This window comes from Petaurus breviceps, unplaced genomic scaffold, assembly GCF_028583685.1.
Source record: "Petaurus breviceps papuanus isolate PSGF00001 unplaced genomic scaffold, PetGlider_PUasm1.0 470, whole genome shotgun sequence".
Taxonomy (NCBI): domain Eukaryota; kingdom Metazoa; phylum Chordata; class Mammalia; order Diprotodontia; family Petauridae; genus Petaurus; species Petaurus breviceps.
The window spans coordinates 3,429,888-3,446,411 of NW_027186350.1; the positions used below are offsets into that span (position 1 = coordinate 3,429,888).

At 39.8% G+C, this 16,524-nt stretch overlaps 1 protein-coding gene across 3 annotated transcripts in view; it reads left to right on the top strand.

Annotated features, from left to right (window-relative positions):
• The window catches only part of ETV6 (ETS variant transcription factor 6), a 355,559-nt gene that overhangs the window by 138,695 nt on the left and 200,340 nt on the right, over nt 1–16,524 (top strand). The window contains exon 2 of one of the 3 annotated variants that reach the window (XM_069101492.1): nt 13,538–13,670. The exons of 1 other annotated variant lie outside the window; for it this stretch is intronic. In XM_069101492.1, coding sequence (XP_068957593.1) covers nt 13,538–13,670 — 133 coding nt within the window. The remainder of the gene's footprint in view (nt 1–13,537; nt 13,671–16,524) is intronic. One more of the 3 variants, XM_069101493.1, reaches the window with a different exon arrangement.

Sequence of the window (16,524 nt, forward strand, 5' to 3'; positions counted from 1 at the left end):
ATTAGAAAATATTTGCTATTTGATTTTTGAACTAAAAAAATCATCTGTTACTAGGATGCTTTCTGAATCCAAGTTCAGATCCTACCACTGTTGCTTACTGGTTGTATGACCTTTGGAAAGTCACTCTGGACTGCAGTTTCCTTGTCTGTAAAATTAAGGTGCCTCTGAAATCCCTTCCAGCTCCAGATCCATCCATGATCCTATGAGTTACTTGGTGAGTGCTCTTCAGACCATTGGTTCTTTATGTAATGGTCTCCAGAATCCTGGGTATCAGTGGAATTACTTGGAAAAACAAAACAAAACAAAACAGTGGTCATAATGATCATTGGGTCTTTTCTGTCACATGCTATCTGAACTTTAAGCATGTTAAGAACAGTGTGACAGAGAGTTGAAAGGAGCCTTAGTGTCAGCTAGCCCAACTGTCTGTCCCTGCCTCGTTCTCCCTGATGTCATATTCGGCCTCTGCTGAACCACTTCTTGGTGATGGGCAGCTTATGAACAGCTTGAAATCTTAGAAAGTTCTAAATTTGAGATGAAATTGGCTTCTCTGAATCTCCCATTTGGCTCTGCCCTCTGAAGCAGTACAGAATAAAGCTACTCCCACTTAGAAAGGACCTACCTTGAAGACATCTATTGCATTGCCTTTTTTTCATTTTTGACTGGGTCAGACAAGGCAGATCTTTACATTTGTTTTTCCTAATGTAGAGGAGGACTCTGCAGGCTTGACAACAGCTGTGGCCAGTGTGGTTTCTGGTGCCCACTGCTATTTCTCTCTCATGCGACAATCTGTAATCTCTTGGCACTCAGGATATATTGAATGACTCCTTTCCCTCTGTCTCAGCCATAAACCAGGATTTGGGTCAGTAAACACAAATGGATGAAAAGGAGCTGAGAAAAGAAAAAAGAGGAAATGAACATCCTGGATTTAACCCTAAGAATGGTTTTTACTTGAATTGTCTTAGCAGAATTCTTTATAGTCCATGTACAAACAGCATGAAGATAATTTTGTGGTCCTTTTAACTTTTTTAAACAGCTAGACATATGGCCTTTGGATAAATACTAATGGAAACCATTGCTTCAAGATGGATATTAGACTAGGAAGACCTTCCACTAAGTCCCTATGGCTGTTTTAATTTATTCCCCAAACTGTGCTCCCATTAGGATAAACTACAGTCTGGGTCAGGGAGGTTTCCAATCCTGGCAAAAATAACAGGTTAGATTATTATTGAAGGATGCCTAATTAAGACAGATACCTAATTGTAAGACAGACTGACAACCACATTGATAAGAACAGTTACAATGAATGCGGACCACATCCATTCCTGGTGTCATAGCATTGAATGTCAGCTTATTGAACAGCCAGTGATGCTAAGATGTGGGTCTTTATTTCCAGTACTTTTGGGAATAATCCCAGAGTAGTGCCCTTAAGTCATGCTCCTCAGATCAGTGTTGGCATGGTATAAGGAACAGTTCACTGAACCGGGAGTTGGAAATCTTAGGTCTTTGCTAGGCTCCTTAACATTAGACAGCTGGCCCAAGCTCCTTACATTAGACAGCTGGCCCAAGCATGTGCGTGCCCGCCCGCGCGCACGCACGTGTACGAGCGCGCACCCGCATGTGTGCGCGCACACACACGCACACACACATACCCCACCTCTAAATATATAGAGATCTGGGTTTATGATTTCCTTGGTGTAGGGAAACATCTAGTGTGGAAAGCACCCTCGATGAATTCAGATTGGGAGTTTACCTGTAGTTTATGGTTTTATATGGTCAGGTGTGGGGGGCACAGAGAGGTGAAGTAATTTTTTTCATGGAGTCACATTCAATTTGTGTTACAGGTTAGACTCTGAATCCAGGCCTCCCTGACTCAGATGAGCCTTCTGGACACAGAGACATAATACAACCTCACACACATCTGTACATATGTGTGTAACTATGTAATAAAGTGGTTTGCTTAGCCTCTAATTCCCTTTCATATTTAATATCCTGTAGTAAGGAAAGATAAATCATTTATAGTTTTTCAAATGATTTCTTCTCCACAAGTGTTTCCTTGTCTTACTAGAGTAATTTTTGTCCTTTGCTTTCAAGTGCTCAGATGCCCTTACATCGACTCTGTATTTGGCCTTGATCCGTTCTACTAATTTTTTGGAAAGGAAGTTGATATAAGTCTGTGACCTAGTCACAGTTCAGGGGCATGTCAGGGAGATGATGAGTTTAGGAGAATAATGAACATACCCACATTGAGCTCTGTGCTACATGACTTTCTTTTCACATCCCAAAATAGGCTTTATGTGTTTCTTTTACATGTATTTCACTCTCTAGACATATTTTTTAGTGATGGTTCATCTGACTGGTTAACTGTACAAAGGAGTATAACCATTTCACCCCCATATTGCCAAGTCAGTTGTCCAAAGCCTTCTGCCCTGACCCAACTCTTCCATTCTTGGGTTTGACACACAATTTTTGCAACAGTTTTTCTCTTAAGTCATCTGAATCATGACTTGTTTGGTTTTTGGGGCAGATTTGTATTAATTCATAGAGCCTTCTCTTGAGAGGTTAACTTCCTCTGCTTGAATTTAAAGACCCATAAACTGTCAGATTCCATTTATCAAACAAAAAGTACCTGCTACTTTCTCTCCAGCTTGTATCCTGAGCTGTACAGGTGCCATACTGTATCCCACACACACAAACACCGTGTGTTTACCTCTAGAATCAAAGCACTGTGGCAATATGGAATGAGCTTTGGGTTTGGACCCATAAGATATGGATGGGAACTGTACCTATAATTTCATTGATAAGGGGAATTCCTGGGGAATTCCCCCGACCAATATAGACTGGCCCTTTCTCTGCAATATATAGTCTTAGAGAGTTGCCTAGGACACTTGAGAGGTTAAGTTAGTCGGTCACATAGCCAGTTGGGGTGGGGAGGGGGAATCTTCTTAATTAATCAAAATAATAAGAATAATGCTGTGCTAAGTCCTTTACCATTGTTATCTCATTTGATCTTCACAACATGCTCTAGGAAGTCAGTGTCATTATTATCCCCATTTTACAGATGAGGAAACAGAGGCCAGCAGAGGTTAGGTGACTTGTGAGGCTGGATTTGAACTCTGATATTCCAGACTCCTGTCTGGGTGCTTCATTCACTTTCCCACTGAACTGCCCAGATTGCATGATTCAAACTCTTTGGGCTGTAGTATCATATGTTAAAAGAGGGTATTGGACAGGATGATCTTCAGGTCTGCCCCAAGCTCTCAATTCTTGTCCCACAAATGTCATTTGGTGTCCTATCTCAGTGCTCCTGCACAGGCCATAACCTTCATGCCTAAAATGTGTTCCTGCCTCCCTCCCCTCCACCTCTTAGAACCCCTGGTTTCTGGCACAGCTCAGCTCAGACAGAAACATTTCAATTGCTAATGAGCAAGGGTGGCCAGGTGGCTCAGCGAGTAAGAGCATAGGCTCGAGTGTCGGGATGACCTGGATCAAATCCTGGGCTCAGATACTCAGCACCACACCCAAAAATAACTGGCTGTGTAACCTTGAGCAAGTTACTTAACCCCGATTGCTTTAAAAAAAAAATTGCTAATGAGCAAGGTGCAGCTGTGGATAGAGCACTGAACTTTGGGTCAGGGAGACCTGAGTTCAAATCCTGTCTCAGACACTTACTATCTGTGTGAATCTGGGCAAGTTGCTTGACTCCTTTTTGTCTCTTTTTCCTCTTCTTTAAAAGGAGGCATAATAAGGGCAGCTAGGTGGGGTAGTGAATAGAGTATCGGCCCTGGAGTCAGGAGAACCTGAGTTCAAATTCAGTGTCAGACACTTAACACAAAACTAGCCACATGACCTTGGGAAAGTCACTTAACCCAAATTGCCCTACCTTCCCCCCTCCAAAAAGCAAAACAACAACAAAAAAAAGGAATAATAACAATGAAAGAAAAAGACCTACCTTCTATAGTTGATATGAAGATAAAATGAGATGATGTATGTGAAGTGCTTTTCAAACTTCTTAAAGTTCTATGTAAATGCTAGTTATTATTTTTTTTGGAGGGGGAAAGAAGAGGCAGTTGGGTTTAAGTGACTTGCCCAAGATCACACAGCTAGTAAGTATTATGTGTCTGAAGCTGAATTTAAATGCAGGTCCTCCTGACTCCAGGGCCAGTGCTCTATTCACTGCGCCACCTAGCTGCCCCTGTTGTTATTGTTATTATTGCAGGATCAAAACCCAGTCCTCCACTTCCAAATCCAGTGTTCTACCTAGTTTTTTGTATCTCATGTATACTTGCCAGATGATTAATTTATGCTTTTGGTGTCAGATGCAGTCCTGGTATAACAACAATCAAGAGACAAGGGACCTTTCATAGGTTTTTTGTTTGTTTTTAATGCCAGGACCTGTAATTGGTATTTTATTTTCACATGACAAACACTAGGGAGTCAGGAAGACCTGGGTTTGAGTCACTTAAATGGCATAGTTGGAGTCAGGAAGACCTGAGTTCAAATCTAGCCTTAGAGACTTACCAGTTGTGTGATCTTGGGCAAGTCACTTGGCCTCTCTCTTTCTCAGTTTCGTCATCTGTAAGACAGGAATGACAGCGGCACCTAAATGACGATAATATCTGCAAAGTACTTTGCCGACCTGAAAGTACCGTGTCAGAGTTGTTTGTTTCTAGGCTCTGCTCCTTACCCTCCAAGGGACCTCACTTTTCTGAGCCTCAGTTTTCCTTATCTAGTCAATAGGGATAATACCTTGAATAACTACTTGGTGAGGTTATTTTGAGGAAAGTCATTTGTATTCAATCTATATCAATCTGAGTTGTCACTCTACTCCTTTCCACCTACAAATGCAGAGCATTGGCCTGAACAACCACAAGCTTTTTTCATTTGTCCTGACAGTCGCAGCATACATTATTGTACCTATTCTGTGGGGTAGATAGTACTTTTTTTTTTGAGGGGAGAGGTGAGGCAATTTAGGGTCATGTGACTTGGCCAAGGTCACACAGCTAGCAAGTGTCTGTGGTCAGATTTGAACTCAGGTCCACCGACAGCAGGGCCGGTGCTCTCTATTCACTGCATCACCTAGCTGCCCCTGGTATATGGTATTACTGATTCTCATTTTACATATGGGGAAACTGAGACCCAGAGAAGTCACATGATTTTCCCCAGGTGCCATAGCTAGGAACATCCGAGGTAATATTAGGACCCATATCTTTCTGACCCTAGGTTCAGTACTCTGGCTACTGCCATACCACTCTGTTGTAGAGAAGGGCCCCTTGTGTTTCAGGCTCCGTACCATGTGCTCTCCACCTTTTTTTTTTTTTGCTTTTTGGAGGGCAATTGGGGTTAAGTGACTTGCCCAAGGTCACACGGCTAGTTTTTGTGTTAAGTGTCTGAGGTCAGATTTGAACTCAGTTCCTCCTGACTCCAGGGCCAGTGCTCTATTCACTGCACCACCTAGCCGCCCCTCCCACTCCTGCTCTCCACTTTCAAAGAAGTGCTGTTTATTAGAATATTTGAATACCATGCATCTTTGGTTCAGGACATCTCCCGGTATTGAATGAGCTATGTCAGGCACCCCTCTCCCCAGAGGATGGAATCAACTGCCTTAGAAAAACTCCCAACCTGTGGAAGAATCACAGAGATTGGGAATGTAGTTTCTACCTGTACTATTTTTCATAAGCTACCCTCTTTTGGACAGTGCTAGTATATGTCCTAAAAGCTTCTTTTTCAATAAGGAGAAAATTCCTAGCATTTGGAATATGAAAATATAATGATTCAGCAGCGTGTGTGTGTGTGTGTGTGTGTGTGTGTGTGTGTGTGTTTTCCAGGGGACAGATTCATAAAGAATGGAAACCAGTCAGTCACCAGGCATCATTTATTAAGTGGCTCGTTTGTGCCAGGCACTGGGCTGGGCATACAGAAAGAAAAGCAACATAGGGTCCATTATCCCAAGGAGTTAACATTCAGTTGGGAAAGGTGACATGCACATATCTAGATATTTGTAAAATTAATGCAAGGTACTAGTAGGTGCCAGCAGCTGGGAGGGGGCATCAGGAAAGGCTTCATACAGAAGGTAGAATTTGAACCGAAGCTTACAGGAGGCTAGACAGCCTCAGGCTCACAGGTGAGGGAGTCATTCCAAGCACTGGGCACAGTCTCTGTGTGCAAAGGCACAAAGATAAGAAATCGGGTGCCGTGTATGGGGAACAAGAAGGCCAAGTTCACTGGCCTGTAGGGAGTGTGAAGATGAGTGATGTTTAATATGGCTGGAAAGGTAGGTTGGGGTCAGGTTGTGAAAGGCTTTAAATGCAAACCAAAGGAGTTTGCATTTTATTGTAGAAGTCAAGCAAGCCAGAGTCAACAGTTAGGGTACTCTGTGCTGCTGGTCAGGTGATGATTTTTGTTAAAAAAAGAAGAAATCTAACAGTGCCAGCTATATCTTTATTTGATTTTCATGGTAATATTAACGTTTGGATTTCTTCCTTCCTTCCTTCCTTCCTTCCTTTCCTTCCTTCTTCCCTCCCTCCCTCCCTTCTTTCTTTCCTTTCCTTCCTTCCTTGAATTATAGGTTGTAAGGTAAGGAAGTTAGTTCATTTAGTTCCACTCATTTTACAAAAGAGGAAACTGAAATCTGCAAAGGTTAAAATGACTCGTACAAGGTCACAGATAGAGAAGCCAGATGTTAGGAGCAGAGCTGCACCTGGAAGCTGCATCTCCTGATTCATAGTCCTGTATTCTTTGCTACATGGTTATTATTTATGTCATTTTTCTGAGGATATAAAAAGCCTTCAGTGGTATGTGTACTTTAAGAAAAATCCTTTCATGGCACAGTGGAAGGAAATCTAGATTTGGAGCTCGAGGATGTGGGTTGAAATCTGTTGGCCTATAACTTATGACCTTGGGCAGGTTCCTCCAGCCTTTCTGGCCTCAAATTCTTCGTCTATAAATGAAGGATTGGACTAGCTGATCTTTGAGGGGCTTTCGAGCCCTAAATCTAGGATTCCATGACCATGGAAGAACAAACTTGCATCTCAAAGTCATCTACTCCCCTAAGGTCTGACTCTTGGATGAACAACCTTTTGAATGGAACTTTAAAGATAAAAGAAATGGTATTTCTCCGTGAGACTTGATTTAAGGCCTCCTATCTGTCTGTGTCCGTGGTGCTAGATGTACAAATGACAAATGAGCACGGGTCACTTTTTTTTTCCAGCGTTTTATTCCTGTTTCATGCCATGCAGGCATAAACTTTATACAATTATAGCAAGAATAACTTGTTTTTATTAAAGTATTTGAGAGTTGCCTTCAAGAAAAAAAGACTTTTTATAAAGTTTGATTATTTTGCAAAAGGAAGATGTTTGCATTAAAGTAGACAGATTTTTTTTTATCATTTCAGCCCTTAATTTTATAAAATTAAGTGAATGATTTTCATCGATTTACCATTCCTGAGATTCTGTTTAGTCTGAAGTAAAATGTATGTGTATGTATGTTTACATATATGTGTATATACGTATATGTGTGAACACATACACACTCATACATAAATATAGGGAGCAGCTAGGTAGTACAGTAGTATTGGGCGCTGGGCACAGTAGTGTCAGGAAGACTCATCTTCCTGAGTTCAAATCCAATCTCAGACACTTAACTGTGTGACCCAGGGCAAGTCATTTAACCCCATTTGCCTCAGTCCCTTATCTATAAAATGAGCTGGAAAAGGAAATGGCAAACCACTGTGGTAACTTTGCTAAGAAAATCCTAAATGGAATTGGACTTGACTGAAACAGCTGAACAGCAAACCTTGTGTATATACATAGACATATCAGCAGGGGTATAGGTATGATCTTCCTTCCCCAAGACTACTGACTCTAGTGAACTATATGAGAGCAGGAAAGAGCATCTTCCTTCCCCTTAAAGGACCACTTAATTCCTGATACTAGAGTTCTGGGTCCCTGGCCTACTGTTTGCCCTTCCTTGAAAGAACACCTACCTGGCCAGAGTAGAGGGGTTATGCTGCAGGTGACTGCAATACCCACTTAAGAGTTAATTATAGGGTGGTGCTATCACCATTCCTGGAAATGAACCTTCAGAGCTTTCAAAGTTTTGCCATTGCAAAGACCCACTAGTAGTAGCTCATTAGTATGAATGGGGGAGCCCATCAGAATATCCTGTTGTCATACAACAGGCTTCATTTTTTGCAGAAACTTTATGGTATAGTGGATAGAAGACAGACCTAGGACATGAGCCTTCTTTGTATAGACAGATGGATCTTTTATTTTTGTTCTCTTTTTTAAAATATATTTTAAATTACTACAGATTGAGCCATTTTTTTGTTTTGATTTCAATGATTTTGATTTCAAATGATTTCAGGAATGGTAATCATAGCTGGCATTGACATAGAATTTTAAGGTTTACTAACTGATTTACATATATCTCATTTGTTCCTCACAATGATTCTTCACGCTAGGTCCTACAGTTAGATTGGCTCTTTAATAGTTGAGGAAGCTGAGGTCCAAAGGGCTTGTGACTTGCCCATGATCACACATATAGCTATGAAGTTTCAGCTGCAATATAAACCAAGGGCTTTCCAGACTCTCAGTCCAATGCTCATTCCATTATGCCACATTTTAAAATGATATTTAATTGACAATTGGCTTTGTCTCAACTTTCTCAAATAGTTAATGGTCTGTAGACACACATTTAAATGTACTAAAGTAGCATCCTATTTAAGGAAAATGTGTGTATGTTCATCATTTTGTAGAACCCAGAAGTCTGTCTTGTCTTAATAAGAGTCATTTATTCTAAGATTTTCTGTTCCTTAATTTGGTTAGAGGCAGGGCACTGGAGTGTACTAAGTCTTCCTAAAACAAGACACATCTTCATCTACAGAGGAGTGGATCAGCAAGCTTGCTTTACTTAAGTAGAAACCAAAGATTCCAAAGCATTCTATTTTGTCAATAGCCGAACCAAATCTGTGCCTTTCTTTGGCCCTGGATTGGTGAGGAAGGAGGGTAAGGATTGCTGACTGGGTTTGGCTTTACTGTCCTTTCCACACTTTTCCCTATTTACATATGCATGCTTATTTCTCTCTCTCTCTCTCTCTCTCTCTCTCTCTCTCTCTCTCTCTCTCTCTCTCCCTCCCTCCCTCCCTCTCTCCTCTTTCTCTCTCTCTCTCTGTCTCTGTCTCTGTCTCTCTGTCTCTGTCTCTCTTCCTTTTTCCCCAAAACCTCTCAGTAAGGTTTAGTTAGTTCTACTTTCTAATCTTGGACTATACAGTATCCTGTGCATATTTTAAATATAATTTGTTCCCCTCAGTCCAACTCTTATGTATTAATGATCTTCAAAATGGAAATATTTTTCTTTCATTTAGCTATTTACTTTAATGTCTGTGAATTTGAGAAAATAATTTTTTTTGTGGTATCCAAATAATATTACAACATCCTATATAATAGTATCACAGCATTATTAAAAAGGACTAAATGAGGTAATAACTCACTTTCATATTGCATTTTAGGGTGTACAGAATACTTCACAACCCCATAAGTTAGGTACTAATTTTATTACCCTTATTTTTGCATGAAGAATCAGATGCCCAAACAAGTTTAGTGCCTTGCCCAGGGTTGCACAGCAGAGACAATAATAATATTAATAGTTAACATTTCTTTAGCACTTATATGTGCCAGGCACTGAGTTAAGTACTTTAAAATGGTTGTTTCATTTTATTCTTATAACAGCTCTAGAAGATTGGTGTTATTATTATCCCCACAGATGGGAAACTTAGGCAGACAGAGACTAAGTGACTTGCCCAAGGTCACAAGATAAGTAATTCTCTCTAGAACTTGGGAAATGCAAGTTCCCAAAAACTTCATGAGAACCCAATGCCTGGCCATATTGGGATACATACAGCCAGTCAGGAATTCTTCTGATTTAGAAAGGAATATATTAGGATGATGATTAGGAGGAGGGGGAAGATGGTGGATAAACCACTTACTTTGCTCAAAGTGGAAATATTACCTATTCTGTCAGTAATTATCTTGGGCAGTTGAAATGGTTTCTCAATAGAGTGAAAATAGCATTGAACCCTAGTATAATGTGCCCTTTCTGGATCTGATCTTAGGTTCGTACACCTATAGTTAGAAGGGACCTCAGAGGTCATCTGAATCCAACTCCCTTATCTTCCAGCTGAGAACACTAACCTTCCAAAGATCCCATAGGTAGTCAAGTAACAGAACTGAGATTTGAACCTGGGGTCTTCTGATGTCAGAGATAGTACTTGGAGAGGGAGTTACTTTTTCACTCTTAAGATTATTAGGTGAACATGTGGCTTTTTGTAGCTGTAAGAGAAATCCATTATGTTTTCCTAACACCATTCTTTCTTCTCTTTTTGTGTATGCACCTTGTAGCGTTGAGGGGTTTTTTTAGGGGAGGGCATGAGATTAGCTTCTTGAATGTGTTTTCACTAATTGTTTCACTTTTGCAAAAACTCTAAAAGCTATTCTTCTATCTAGAGCCAATAATAGAGATGTTATCTGGAGAATGACATGGAGGACAACTAACAGGGACTTTGTGAATCAGAAAGAATAATAAAATGAACAGATATGAACATAGGTTCATAAATGTGGAGCTGGAAGAGACCTTAGAAGTCCTCTAATCCAAAATTTTGTTATTTTGTCAATGAGGAAACTTCAACCCCAGAAATTTAAATGATTTGTTTAGGGTTGCCTGAGTGGTTAGTAGCAGACATAAGATGTCAAACGAATTTCTGTCACCTGTGCAAAACTTCTAAACAAATCTTACATGATTCTCCCCCCCCCACTCAAATCATGCACATTTCTGAAGTTGTATAATAATATTTATATAGTCCTTCATCAACATAATTTTTTATATTTATAGAATATAAATTTATATAAAATTATTTCTATAAATAATTTACATAGTCTTTTGCAGTTTGCTGAGCATATAAATCCATTATTTCCAGTGGCGTGAGGGATATATCTCCTTTGTTAAGTTTTCAATATAAGCACTGACACCTGGGAAATTGGCCAGCACTACAAATCAAGGGCTTGATTTGTTGATTGTCTAGACTAAAGAAAGTGATAGAGAAAATGTCAATAATGAAGATTAAGTTTAAAAGGGTGTCATGAGTATGGTACATTTTTTTGAGAAATGATTGCTCAGTATTTCCCAGTACACTCTTGTTATCTCCTTTGGAACCTCACAGCGGGCCATGTGAGGGAGGTACTATTCAGTTTAGTCATTTCTCAGTCATATCTGACTCTTCCTAACCCCATTTAAGGTTTTCTTGGCGAAGACCTGGAGTGGTTTTGCTGTTTCCTTCTTCAGCTCATTTTACAGATATGAAGACTGAGGCAAACAGGGTCACTCAGCTATTAAGTGTCCAATGAGTCTTACTGACCTTAGGCCCTGGGCTTTATTCACTGAACCACTGAGCTGAAGTAGATCTTACACATACTATTAGCCTGGTCCATATTACATGAGGAAAATGAGGCTCTGAGGGGGTTATATCTTGACCATGATATTGATGTAGACAGTGAGTGTTGGAAATGGGAGTCAATCCTTGGCTTTCCTGACTTCTAAATCCAGAGATCTTTGTGTTATCTGACTGCATGCAGAAAGGTGATTATTTCACCTTGAGGTCACCTTTCCCTGGGTGCCTTATATATCTTATACGTCTAGTACTTAGACTTCAAGGGATCTACGTAGCAATCCGGTGTTGTTTGTAAAACAGACCAATTCTTAAAGCTAGAGCTGCTTCTCCAGTTGGACGTTTTTGTCTCTGGTATAAAACCTCAGCTCAGCCTCCGACTAGAAGAAAAACCCTGGGCACACAATCAAAAACACAAAACAGCCTAATCTGAAGTAAGTGGCTTATTACCCTCTGTGGACTTCTGTTTCCTTAGCTTTAAAATAAGGTAGTTGGAGTAGATGATCTCGTGGCCCCTTCAACTCCAACTTCCCATTCTGTGTTGCCTTCAAGGGCTGTTCCTATTTCTTCAAGCTTAATATCTAAAATTACTTTACTAATGACAGTTTTCCCACATTTTTAGGCATTTAGAAGGATTCTCCCCAGTATGCACATGATATTTGTGAATTGGCTTGGATTTTTTTTTCTATTGAAAACAGATTATTTCTGCTAAAATATAAAAAATAAAATTTCCTGTTTTATATAATATAGGTAAAGTATGTAATATAGTAAAAATAATATTTAATATTATATATAATAATATATAATAATAATGATTATTCTTGGACTTTTGTTTGTTTGCTTTATTTTTATAATGACATTTTACAGATATTTCTTTCTAATTTTTGGTGCCCAGCACTGTGGTTTTGCTTATGATAGCTTGGATAGTAAATCAAAGCTATGTTCAAAATTCCCTACATCATTTTGGGAACATCCTAAGGTGGGGGGAAATGCTTGGTGCGTAGATCCTAGGCACAGATTTCATTGACACAATAGAGGGTTATTTATCTTTTTTGTATCATTTTTACTTTAAAAAAAAAAAAGAATCCTTCTTTCCCTCACTAGGTTTATTTATATTCAAGGCATGGTGCTAAACACTGGGGAAATTTTTTTTAAGGCATTTATTCTTTTTCATTTGGCAAATACTGGTTGTTGGAGTTTAGCTGTGGAGCTAAGGCGGTTTTTTTCCCCTTCCTCATTAGGACAAATGAATATGTCCAGTTTAATACTGCTGATTTAATCCTGGAAATTCACTGTATTAAGGAAGAGAAAATATTAATTTTGGAGATATGAGAATAACTAGGAAGAGGTCATTATTAATATTGTAAAAAAAATGCCTGTCATAAAGGAGAGCTAAATGTTATTGGAATTTTTTGGTAGTAATTTAAGCAGTTAGGCAGAAAAATGAGAATTTTCCAGGTTATTTACCATGTACATATATATGTATATATAGGCCACTGTGAGCATAAACTGTATTACATGATTTTGTTAATTGTGAGTATAAAACTCTACCTTAGGAAATGGTTGGTTTTAATGTATCAGTAAATATATTTATTTTCTAGTAAATTGGAAGAGATTTTGAGAAACTCCTCCTTAAGCCCTATTACTGAAAACCTCCCCTTCATTCCTTTCTTACTTTACCCAAGGAAACCACAAGAGTATCTATTTTTCCACTTCAAAAGGAAAAAAGCTTCCCGATGTTACCCTACAAACTCATAAACCCTAGGGAATCTGAAAATTAGCCACCTTATTGGTTGGAATTTAGGCCACATTACTTTAAATCAGATCTCTTTGAAAGGAAAATGGATATATAGGTATATCCAAATAACTTTTGCAGCCATAGTCAAATGTTATTCAGGCCAGATTAGAGAAAGATGGGTCATCCATAGTTGGGCCAGTCCAGCACGGAAAAGCTCAGTAGGAAGCAGCAGATGCTAATAGGGAGTCCTGGGCTGACCTCAGCCATGAAATGCCTCCCACTCTCCCTCTTCCCTCCATTCCAAGGTTCACATTGTCCTTCTTTTTCTCTCTCCCCTCTTTTCTTGCTCTTATTTTTAACAGCAGGAGAGAATTTCATACACCCCTCCAGAGAGCCCAGTGCCAAATTACACTTCTTCCTCAACTCCTCTTCATGTTCCAGTGCCTCAGGCCATCAGGATGGAGGAGGACTCTATCAGACTGCCAGCACACCTGCGTGAGTGTGACCAAGGCCAAGCTGGCCAGCCCCCCGGGAGGTTCCCCGCGAGGGAGGGAAGGGGTTGGGGGGAGAGCTGGAGGGCCCAGAAGATGTAACCGGGGGTAGTTCAAGCCTTCCAGCCAGCGCAAGGGAAACCTGGAGTCTGTTTCCTAAGTCTTTAGTTGCTCTGACAAGCCTTTCCCACCTCTTCCTAAATGACTTGGATACGCTGAGAGCACATGTCCCTTTACCCAAATGATTTTTTTTTATGCCTCTGATAATAAGAAAAAAGATAATAGAATCTGAAAATCTGAAAAACATTTTAGAGTTAACTTGCATCCCTGGGTAAATGATCCTGAGAACTTGAATTTTTTTATATTATACCTTGACTTTATTTCTGAGACTGCTGTTCTCTGTCTTGAGTCTGCTTTTATCCGTTTTTTTTTTTTTAACGTTTCTTCTTCTTGCATTTCAGAACTGGTCCTTCTCCTATGCCTTTTCTTTCCTTCTTTCCTTTTGCTCCAATCTTTGGCTTTTTCTCACTATTCAGTTTGGTCAGCCCTTTTAGTCCAGTCAAGCCAATGGCTCACTTCATGCCCTCCTTTTTTTTTTCCTTGCCTCAACTATAAATCTTACAGACACTCTCAGTGATGTGGGAGATTATTTGTGCTGACTCATCTGTGTCACCTTGTAGTTCCCAAAACAAGTAACATGCCTGTTATTCTATTCTCATCTGTTCTTCCTGTGCGGCCATTCAGCCCAGGTGATAAAATTCGATTAAGGGTATATAGAAATAATGAATCAATTTGATTTCTTCCCTAATTACTGTTGTGGATAGAACGCCAGTAGCATTTCTGCCTCCCTAATTGCCTCAGAAAGCCAGTCTAATTCTGGAAGACATAGGTCTGGGATTGATAGGGCTCTGGGACTTGGGTTGGTTTTCTGATTTCCTTTCATGGGTTTCTACCTCTTTCTACATATACATATACATATACATATACACATACACATACACATACATATACACACATACACATACTTCGTGATTTTGATGATACACACATGTATTTACACACTTATAATACATACTTGCATGTACATGTGTGCATATGCCCACATTGATATGTATATATACACACATAAAGATTCTAGATAGACTACATGTAATCCATGTATATATGTACATACATGTAAACTCATCACTGGAGTGAGTATATATGTGTGTATACACACAAATACATGTATGCACACACACACACATACACACACACTCCAGTGGGTACAAATTTCAATCATCTTCTTATCCCACTTCACTCCTCAAGTCCTAAACATGAATTCATTGAGTAGCCACTCTGTGCCAGGCTCTGTGCTAAGGGTTGGGAATACAGAGGCAAAAAGCACTCCTTGATCTCAAGAATGCACAGTCTGTTGGGAATTCTTAACTGTTCCCCCAAGGGTACATAAAATAAGTTGGAGCCTCTCCCTTCAAATCTCTTGGTATTGCATGGAAACCAGTGGAGGATAGTCTGTTCATTAAAGGATACTAGTACCAGAGCCCTAGTCCAGCCTTCTCATTTTACACATGAGGAAATTGAGAGGAGGTGAAGTATTGGAAAGTAGCATTTGAACCAAGGTCCTTTTACTCCAAAGCCTGTTCTCTTTCCATTGTATCACCCCCCTCAGTTATCTCTCGACCTCTCTTTTTAGCACAACTATTTTCTTTTCCGAGCCTACATATTTCTGATGATACCCTTGATTTTACTTTTCCTGAATGATACAGTGTTGATCTGATGTTGCAGGCTATTCATGGTCACCATATTCCTCTATGTTGCCTTTTGGGTGGCCTTTAGCTTTAAAATAATGGACACTGTATTCTGTACTTGTAACAATACAACATCACCTGGAGAGTATTGTTTTTCTTTTTCTTTTTTGCTTTTTGGAGTGGGGAAGGCAGGGCAATTGGGGTTAAGTGACTTGCCCAGGGTCCCACGGCTAGTAAATGTTAAGTGTCTGAGGCTAGATTTGAACTCAGGTCCTCCTAACTCCAGGGTCAGTCCTCTATTCACTGTGCCACCTAGCTGCCCCAAGAATATTGTTTTTCAAAAGTTGATCTTTGCTGCAGGAAAAATCTGAGGCTATTAAATCTCTACTCCCTATTTTCAAAGATGATTCAGCCAGCATCTCTCTTTCTTATAAATTCTAGGCCGAGTTCAATATCCATCCATAGTATCTGCCCAAGGAACAGGCTCCGTGGATTGTCCATCAGCCACATATTTTAGTCTGGGCAATAGGCCTCCTTTATCTCCTTGGTGTTGCAAGTGCGGATAGTGAGGCTGAGTTCTCTGAGAGTGCGGATCTTGTTTAGGAAGCTCTGCTGTGCCTGGAGACTTAATGTCATCTGTATAAATAGGCACATCTGAGGGACCTTACTCATTTGGACTCTGTGTTGAATATCCTTCCATAACAAAGGTAAAGATCCACATCAAGAATGTCTCTAGTGCCTAGTTTTATGCTTTACTTGATAGTAATAATCATCAGAATGTCACTGAATCAAGTTCTCTTTGTTACTTCTTTCAAGGAATCATGGATGATTTTGACATCTGCATAGGAAACACCTTGATGCTGAAGAGCCTTTAAGATGTTGTTTTTGCATTAACAAAGTAAATGCTTTTTAAAACCTGTTTCACTAGACCCTTCTACATAAAATATAGGTGCTGTTACTTTTTCTTTAAGAAGGAATAGAATCTGGGATAAAGGCAGTTTGCTGCCTTAGAGACTTAATTGTCATGACTGGAGGCAGATTGAGAAAAGAGAGAAAGGGCTAAAGGAACTTCTTACCTGAGAGACCAAGTTAACCATCAGAGAGAAGGAG